This window comes from Vicugna pacos, chromosome 17 (genome assembly GCF_048564905.1).
Source record: "Vicugna pacos chromosome 17, VicPac4, whole genome shotgun sequence".
NCBI lineage: Eukaryota > Metazoa > Chordata > Mammalia > Artiodactyla > Camelidae > Vicugna > Vicugna pacos.
This window is the reverse complement of record NC_133003.1, coordinates 23,682,063-23,691,148: the sequence shown is the minus strand read 5'-3', so window position 1 is coordinate 23,691,148 and position 9,086 is coordinate 23,682,063. Positions and strand designations below refer to the sequence as shown.

Genomic DNA, 9,086 nt, shown 5'->3' with positions numbered 1-9,086 from the left:
CAACAAATAATTCAACAAATACCTCCCAAGCATTTGAGCCTTGGCAAGTGCTAGATGATTAAAAAACAGTCTTGTGGGGAAGATGAAGAACTAAGCTTACTCATCAAACAGCAAGCCCTGGAGCCCCACCTGACTTGTCTCCGGTAAGTCTAGCTTTAATATAAATGTACTATAAACTTTATACTAAAATTACTGTAATTTGCATTAAAAAACAAAGGCATCCCATCTGGTATCTCAAGCCCAGAGCTCAAAGATGGTGGTGGAGACCCTTCTGTTCCCTGGGCAACAGTTCTCTCACTGGGGCTCCCCCCAAGTTGGGAACAGAAATCACAGTGCTGACTATGGGCAAACTTGTAAGGCAGAGCTAAAGCTAAGATTGATTTTTTAAGACAGGAACAAGGAAAAGCAGGTGTACTGTAATGCCAAGTTGTACAGCAATTCATGATTCACAAGGGCTCTTCTGCACAGAAACATTTAATAGGAAAGTGACGAATATCAACAAAACAGCATTTTTGAGGCATCAGTCTGGGGCAAGGTTGAGGCCAGAAAGTAGCAATGAGGAGACCACGCTAGAGGCAGGAGGAGAAATGAGAGCATTCTCCACTCAGCCAGCTCTGCCCCTTTTTGTTCTCCCCCTACTTTAGCCCCTGGGTTTATGCCCCTCCTCCAGTACAGAGGGGAGCAGAGCAGGACCTGAGCTGGTCTCCCCACAGGCTGCTGCAAGATGGCTGTTTAGCAGGTATGCATAAGACTTCCCAGAAGGTACCCTGCATGTGTTTTGGGGGTTGTTGAGTAGATATCCTGCTATTCATGGACTGGAAATCTGGATCCAAACAGGCTGTTTGCCCTTCCTGGCATCTTTGGCCAACTGTCCCCATCAGAGAGTAATATATTGGGCTGTTAAGGATCTTGTCAGAAACCTCGCATGGGTTTCCTAAGTTGTAAAGTGTCTGCCAGATGTTATTGTTGACATTAGAACTCTGCCTGCCTGCCAAAGCGGGGATCTGGGGAGCTGGATGCTCCATGTTCTACCAGCACTGCCTGGTAGAAATGCTTTCCTTGAAATGGGTTGGGGTCGAGGGTAAGAGTCCTAGGCTGTGTCTTGGGGTGGGGCAGGCAGACCTGCTGTTGATGATGGTGGAGGGATGCCCAGACTGCACCTGGTTCGTAAGTGGTTCTGGGATGCGGTGTATGAATCCTCAGTGGCTACTGCGCCCTTGGTGCTGGCTGTGCAAGGGAATCACGAACACAGAGATGTCATCGTAGGACACCTGCCCTTCCTGTGTAGGATTGTCGTCCTTCCCCTGTGTGCTGTGTATCAGCATTTGGGCCAGCTCCGAGAACCTGTGGGGACCGTCCTGCAGATGTACTTGGAGGCCAGAGCAAAGAGGCAAGGCCAGCCATCAGGGAGAACTTTACACGGGGCTGGACACTAAGGACCCAAGCAGTGCAGTCCAACCATAGGGCCAGACCGAGTCTGGGAGAGTCACAGGTTAGACCATGAGAATCAGGACCCAGAGATTTTTGAGACCCACAGTCACCTCTGGGAAGCCTGAGGCAGCCCTAGTCTTGGCCACCTGCTCTGAGCTGGGCTTATCTGCAGTATTGTCTTCTTGGCCATACTACGTAGTGTTACTGCTGGCACAAACCCAGGCCCAGGCAGATCACCAGCAGTAACCGTACCTGTGTGGGTCCTCTTGGTTGCCAGGGAGGAAGCTTCGCACCAGCCGTGCCACCTGCTCATTGGACAGGACGTCCCACAGCCCATCAGTTGCCATGACAACTAAGTCATCCTCCTGCGGCTCCAGCTGGTCCACATCCAGCACAGTCACCTGCAAGTTAAGCCTGAGGTTTCCTCAGCGCTCCCTTCCTGGCTTGCACCAGCCTCACTGCCTTCTTGGGCAGATAGAAGCTAGTGTAGGTTGTTGCCCCCTCACCTCACCTGTGGGACAGAGAGCAAGAAGGGCTTGAGCTGAATGTTTGTGTCCAGGACTCTAAGCTGATGGTCTCCTAGACCCCGGGAGACAGCCAGTGTTCCCAATAGCCGAGCCTGGAGACAAGGGAGGTATAAGGTGACAGCAAACAGCACCAGCAAAAGTACGAGTAAAGCACACAGAGGTGGACCATGGCCCATGGTCACCAGGGCTGAGGGAGAAACATTCTGTGACCTCAGAGCAGACCCCAGGACCCCAGCCACAGGCCCCAACAGAGAACAAAGGAACTCTCACCTCAATGGGGCAATTTGAGAGGGATTCTTGGAGGTAGCCATTCACTGACCTGCCTACCCTGTCCGTGGATCAGTGGGTATTTGAGATCTGACTTCTCCACGCACTTGTAGCTCCTACCAAGAACAGACCCAACATCAACCCAGGCCCTATTTCCCACCTTATCCCCCCAATACAGGGCCACCCTGCCCAGGTGGAAGGGGACTGCCCCAGGCCACAGAGCTGGGCCTGGACCCCAGGGCTCTTCCCATTGGATCCCCCAACCCCACCTTGCTCACCAGCCACTCATGTGGTGATCCCTGAACAAAACCTTCTGCCCCAAGTCATCCCCCTTCAGTCGCCGAGGGAACTCCAGTCGGGTGAACTCACCAGCCAGAAGCTCAGGGTAGACAAAGGCCTAGGGTAGGGAGGCCTTGCTCAGGTTAGGCTCCCTTTGGTAGCCCTGAACCCAGGAATTGGGGCTCCACAGCCTTCCTCTGCCAAGGGCACCTACCAGTTGCTGGATCCGCTGACGTTCAGTCTCTGGTGTGAACTCAGAGCTCAGGGGCCGCACCTCATTCCTCCGCACCAAAATGGCTCTGATGGGGTTTTGAAGGAGAGGGAGAGGTCTGTGGTGGAGCAGCCTCCATCCTCCCCCGTGGCCTCCTTCCTGCCAGCCCCTCCTCCAACCACCAGGGGTCAGCTCTGTCCATGCCAATCCCTTGCTCTAAATCCCCCATGACTGCCTAACCTAAGGCCTGCAGGGTAAAAGCTCAGTCTTTGGCCTGGCATTTGAGGTCCCTGCCCTCCCTGGCATCCACTGTCTGCCCTCCCACTTGACACATGCCAGGTATACAAACAACTCAGCCAATCTTGCCCATTTTTGTCTCTCCACTTCCAGCCCCGTTTCACTCTCCCCACTGCCTCTGCTGCCTGCCTGCACACCCGTCCTACCCTGCCCACCCTCCAGGGCTCACTCACCTGCTATCTCCAGCATTGGCCACATACAGCTTTCCCTGCAGGGACACGGCCACTAGGGCTGTACAGCCTCCTGCCTGGCCTGAGGCCTCCAGCTCCCGCCCAATCACCTCATCCTGGGGCAAACCGAGGCTGCTTTAGCTGCTGCTTGTCCTGCCACCATACCACTGTCCCCAGTCCCCATCCTACAGTCCACCTCCCCCCCAGCAGCATGCCTGAAGTCCCAGCCCAAAGTCTAGCTATGACTCCAGGATCCCTGTGGTCAGGAGATCTAGACACATGCCTTGGGAGGGTGAGAATTCCTATTCAAAACAGTGAGGAAGGGAAACCAAGGTCCAACAAGGTGTGCAACGAGATGATGCAAGTAAAATAGCACCTAGCACATGGTAGGCGCTGGATAAATGGGAGGAGTTATGATGACAGAGATGACCATTTGGTAACGAACAAACCAACCCAATCCTTCCTACCAATCTAAAGATCCTTTGCCCCACAACCCAGAGCCCCTCAGGTCCCTGGGCGTAAAACTTCCCCTCCTGCCCCAGCCAAAGGCCATACTCACACATTCCTGGAAGGCACTCTCCAGAGCTCCAATCACCAAGTCTTCAGCCCTAATGCCCTTTTCCTCCACAAACTGAGGGTCACTGGGGCAGACGCAGTGGCCACTGAGGTGCATGGGGGGCTGAGTGGCCACCATGCCCTCTACCACGGCCTCCAGCTGTCGGCGCAAGCAGGAGTGCAGGGTATTGGCAGCCAGGATAGCTGCAGCTGGACCGCCATGCCCATCAAACAGTGCCCAGTAATGACCTGTCAGGAACTGTAAAGGAAGGGCTTGGCATCAGGCTCTGCCTGGCTTCCCCAGTTGTCCCCTGGCCCAATGTGGGGCACTGGGGCAAGAACCTCAGCCTGCAGTCCTGACCCCAGACTGTAAGAGGGGCTCAGGCTCAGTTGCACTCACTTCCTCTGGGCACAAAGTCAGCCACTCTTGGTCCTCTTCAACCCCAAACTCATATCTCCGGATGCACAGCTTCCCACAGGCCGCCTGATCCTCATTGAACTCAGATTTCTCTGCATTGATGATCCTGAGGCCAGGAAGTGATCAGTGACCCTTCAGGGACGCACCTATGCCCCCGTGGGCACACAGAATAGAGCTGGAACAGAGAGGAGTCCCTCCCCCCGCCCCCCAGCACCAGCTCCCATGCTGTCGCTGAAACACATCTGGACAAATGCTGGAAATCTAACCGTTCAGTGATCTCAGGCCTAGTAAAATTCAGGGCTCAACCTCTCTGCAGCCTACCTGCTGACCTGGGCTGGGAGGTGAAGGGAAGGCTATCTGGGGAGATGTGGGGCTTCCTTGCCCATCCCCTGCCCCATCTCAGCCAGAATCCCTGTCCCATGCATCAAAGGGCATAACCCAGGGCGAGGTGGGATCTCCAAAGCCCAGAACGCTGGAACTCTACCCAGTGTCCCTACCTCTTTTAGAAGCCCCAGGGGTGCAGGATCTTCCCGACCTGCAGCGGGTTAAGGGAGATTGTCAAGGGTCCAGAAGATCCACTAGGTTGGGGAGGGGAGGGAGGATCCCTCACTCAGCTTGGCTTGTTTTCTCGGTCAGCACCGGACCCCAGGCGGGATCACAAGGGTGGGGGTCGCGGCGGCGAGACAAGAATAGCCCAGAGAGGGGTGTATCGGCGGGGGCCTCTCGGGGCTGGACACTCACTCGGCGTAGCCTGCGTTCCAGGGCAGCGCGCGGCCCCGCGCGGGGCTGCGCACCGGCCGGGCGTCCGGGCGGCGCGAGGCGTCGGCTGCGCTGGGGCTGGAACTAGAGCCGCGCAGGAAGCGGGGCCGCCGGTAGGGCACAGGGCTGCAACGGGGTCGGGGCCGGGGCCGGGGCCGGGGCGGCCCCTGTGCGGGGAGCGGAGCTCCTGGCAGGAAGCGGCGCCGGAACCAGTCGGCAGACATGGCGCGGCGGCCGGGGGCTGCCCGCAGGGCGCCGGGCGGAGGCTGGGCGGACGGTCCGCCGGGCCGCCTGGGAGGAGGAAGCAGCGGGCCGGGGCGGGGCGGGGCCGGCAGGGCGACGCCCCCAAGCCCCAATCTCCCGCCGCCCCCAGAGTCGTGCGCGGCCTGGGTGTCATGCGGTTCATCAAGTCTCCTAACAAGCCAACAAACACTGTTTATCACCCCCATTCTACAGGCAAGAACATTGAGGTCTAGAGAGGCGAAGTCAATGTCCCGGGTCACACAGGAAGCTGAGCGGGCTGACGCTCACCCACACGTGAGCCTTTGAGAGGGACAAGCCTCTCCTCCCCACCCAGTGAGGCTGGAAGGGTTGATCCGCACAGGCCTGAGCCTCCAGGCTGGATCAGTGTCCGTGGCAGAGCCTCAGGCCTCCTTCTGCTGGACGCGGACCTTACGCAAGGGGAAGATGGGAACAAGATGTCCTTGGAGGTGAAAAACTAACACATTGAGTAAGAGTCGCAGAGCACAGTGTTCCCTCAGGTGACCTCCGTGCCTCACCCACTTGGCCTGGCACCCTCCACTCCCAGAAGGGGCTTGATGGTTACCCAGGCCTTCCTCATCCTTGATCCTCAGCGCCAAGCCTTATAAACTGCTGCTCCTCGAATCCAAATGTCCTCTCTGGACAGACAGCAGGCTCCTCACTAGAGTGTGAGTGACTGATGGGCAAGAGGAATCCATGGTCCCCAAAAAGGCTCCAACTGGTCAGAGTTCAGATTTGCAACTAAGAGAAGTGAATGACTTTCCTCTGGGCTGGAAGCAAGATGTTGCAGCCTCTTAACCCCAGGCTAGCTGCCACCACAGAGTTAGCGGTAGTGTCCCTCTTCACATCTGCATGTTAACAGAGTGCTTTGTCACCCTCTATCACTTAAGCCCAACTCCATGTGCAAAACAATTACTTCTATCTCATAATGAGGACTCTGAGGTGCAGAGGGGAAGTGTCCTGACACCCAGGGTTGTGCTGTTTCCATTATGACAGTGCAGCTGACTCAGAAGCCCTGTGGGGCATTTCTCTTCCCCTTTCCTCCTCCAAGACGGCAGGCTTACCAGCTCAAAGCCCTTGAGGCCCCACAGCCCAGGCCCCCCCCCCCCGGAGGGCTACGGGAAAAGTCCCTACCTTAGCCTCCACACCCAAGCCCAGCATATGCTCACTAGGCCTTACTTCCTCCTAGAGGCCAGGCCTGCCCCACTGGGAGTCATTCTCCCCACCCCCCCCACCCTTAGGAGAAAGGTTTTAGGGGCAGGAAGCTGTGCCCAACTTCCCTCCCTCAAATTACTCAGTTCTAGGGTAGCCTGGGAGCTAATTTACTGACCCATTATGTATGCCAGGCCTCACACGCTGGCCTCACAGCACCGATCAAAATGCTCTTCCTTGCAGTAATGGTAGACGTTCTGGTGGATGGCACTGGATCTGGCTGGTAAGGGGGAGGGGGCAAAGTCAGAGAAAGCTTTCCAAAGGACACCTAAGCTACCACCTGTCATTAGGACAGAAATGGACCAGGGATGAGGGCGTGGGCAGTTGCAATTCTGTCAGTGGGGTAACCTCCTCATCCCACAAGCCAACGGCTCAGAGGCTTTTAATGTCTAAAATTAGATGAACCAATGCAAACAGTCTATTCTCTCAACCCACTGTCTTGGACTCCCCTGGGTGGGATGAAGGTCCTGTTCTCTAGGTGTATTCAGAGAAGCTCCTGGTAGCCAGATGTCACAGGTGGTCCAGTCTAGTCATTTTAAGTTTTCAGACCCATGTGGGTCCCTGTGGCAATCCCATCCTTCCTGTTCCAAGGTGGCCTTAATTTTCCTTCAGTGCCACCATGGCTCCTCTGGCTCCCTAGGCTCCTGGGAGTCTCTGCTTTTGCCTGGATCCCAATCCTGACTCTTTTGGTTTGCTCTCTCACTTTGCTGAAGCACATCCTCTAAAAACTTTCCAACAAAGGATGACTGGAAGGTAATTTTCTGGGTCCCTGCAAGTCTAAAAGGGTTTGTATTCTGCCTTTGCTTTTGATTGGTATTTTGGCTCTGAATTCTTTCTGACTGCTCTGTTCATTTTATTTTGGCTGTTGCTGCTGCTGAGATCCAGTGCCTCTCTCATTCCCAGACCTTTGGATTGGCTTGTGTTTGTCTTTTTTTCTCCCCAGAAGCATCTAGGCTCTTCTGTCTCCAACGTCTGAAATTGCAAGGAAGTTTCCTTGGGGTGGGTCTGCCTTTATTCCTGCGTTGAGCCCTCCTGGGAAACTATGCAACTTCTCACCCTTGCATGACAACCTTCTCCCAACTACTCCAGTGAACCCAAGCCTGCCCTCTCCTGGCTGGAGACCTCTGCTCAGGTAACAGCCAGCACACGAGGAATGGAGGATAGGGAAGGAGCAAGCTTAGAAAAAGGAAAGGATTTTATGCTACTTTTTTCTCATTTACAATAAAAATAGCTTTTGTTGAGTTCCATATCTGTTCTTAACAAGGTCTATTTAGATTTAATTTTTAAAATTTAATACTTTCACATTACTCAAAATTCAAAAGGTGTAAAAATGTATTTAGAAATAAGTCTCTCCCACAGCCCCATCCCCTGGCCACCCAGTTCCCCTCTCTGGAGACAACCAATATTACTAGTTTCTTGTGGGTCCTTCCAGAGATGTAAGGGGCATTCTGTGCAATTTCAAGTCAAAAAAAAAAATTACATGAAAGACAAGAAATAACAAGTGCTGGTGAGGATGGGGAAAAAAATGGAACCCTTGTGTATTGTTGCTGGGAATGTAAATTGGTGCAGCTGCTATGGAAAACAGTATGGAGGTTCCTTAAAAAATTAAAAATAGAACTACTGTATGATCCAGCAATTCCATTTCTGGGTATTTATCTGAAGAAAATGAAATCACTACCTCAAAAATATATCTGCACTAGCATATTCATTGCAGCATTATTTACAATAGCCAAGACATGGAAACAACCTGTGTCCCTCAATGAATGAACGGATAAAGTTTTATATATATATATATAGAGAGAGAGAGAATTCAGCTGTACAAAAGAAGGAAATTCTGCCATTTGCAACAATGTGGATGTACCTTGAAGGTACTATGCCAAGTGAAATAAATCAGGCAGAGGAAGACAAAAACTGCATGATCTCATTTTTATGTGGAATATGAAAAACAAAACCCAAACTCATAGATACAGAGAACAGATTGGTGGTTGCCAGAAGTGGGGGATGGGAGGTGGTGGGGGATAGGCAAAACGGGTGAAAGGGGTCAAAAGGTACAAACTTCTAGTTATAAGTAAGTCCTGGGGATATAGTGTACAGCATGGTGACTATAGTTAACAATATTGTATATTTGAAAGTTGCTAAAAGAGTAGATCTTAAAAGCTCTCATCACAAGGAAAAAAAAATTGTAACTGTGCTGATGGATGTTAACTAAACTTAGTATCATTTCACAATATATACATATATCAAATTATTGTGTTGTACACCTTGGACTAATACAATGCTATATGTCTATTACCTTTTGCTTTAAATAAATGAGTAGCTAACGGCTGTATATATATGTTAAATCTTTCCTCTTCCTCTCCTTTTCTTTACACAAATGATAGGATACACTGTATCCTGCACCTGAAGTTTTCATGTAAGATACCTCTATCTTTTTGTATTAGTCCTCAAAGAGCTGCCTTGTTCTTTGTGAGGGATGCAGAGCAGTCTCTACAAATGTGTGGACTTTATGTAGCTAGCCCCCACTGAAGGACATTTAGATTGTTTTCAGATTTTTGCTTTACAGTGTTTTGGGTGTGGGCATGTTGTTAGGATCAGTTCCTAGTAATGGAATTGCTGGGTTCATAGCGACACTATTCATGACAGCCAAAAGGTGGAAACAACCTAAATGTCCTGGATGAATGGATGAACGAATTGTAGCA

The 9,086-nt window shown here is 52.4% G+C and overlaps 1 protein-coding gene across 3 annotated transcripts; it reads right to left on the bottom strand.

The window, feature by feature from the left end:
• Positions 1 to 456: 456 nt before the first annotated feature.
• PPM1M (protein phosphatase, Mg2+/Mn2+ dependent 1M) lies at positions 457 to 6,052 on the bottom strand. 3 transcript variants are annotated; one of them, XM_072941408.1, is made up of 10 exons: positions 4,897 to 6,052; positions 4,138 to 4,261; positions 3,742 to 3,996; positions 3,186 to 3,298; positions 2,719 to 2,803; positions 2,504 to 2,622; positions 2,278 to 2,341; positions 1,943 to 2,050; positions 1,684 to 1,832; positions 457 to 1,227 (listed from the first exon to the last, which is right to left on the bottom strand). In XM_072941408.1, the coding sequence occupies exons 1-10, from the start codon at positions 5,361 to 5,363 to the stop codon at positions 1,200 to 1,202; spliced, it is 1,512 nt and encodes a 503-aa protein (XP_072797509.1). In that variant the 5' UTR covers positions 5,364 to 6,052; the 3' UTR covers positions 457 to 1,199. The 3 variants fall into 3 exon arrangements, with proteins under 3 accessions (XP_072797509.1, XP_072797508.1, XP_072797510.1); XM_072941407.1 differs by having other exon boundaries at positions 457 to 1,344; positions 4,897 to 6,049; XM_072941409.1 differs by having other exon boundaries at positions 457 to 1,344; positions 5,741 to 6,043.
• Between the last annotated feature and the right edge of the window lie 3,034 nt (positions 6,053 to 9,086).

Coding starts and splice junctions, on each gene's coding strand:
- PPM1M (XM_072941407.1), bottom strand. CDS start 5,363: ATGGGGGTGATAAACAGTGTTTGTTGGCTTGTTAGGAGACTTGATGAA. Junction 1,833..1,942: donor TCTTGCTCTCTGTCCCACAG/GTGAGGTGAGGG, acceptor CTTAACTTGCAG/GTGACTGTGCTGGATGTGGA. Junction 1,345..1,683: donor AACCAAGAGGACCCACACAG/GTACGGTTACTG, acceptor CGGTCCCCACAG/GTTCTCGGAGCTGGCCCAAA.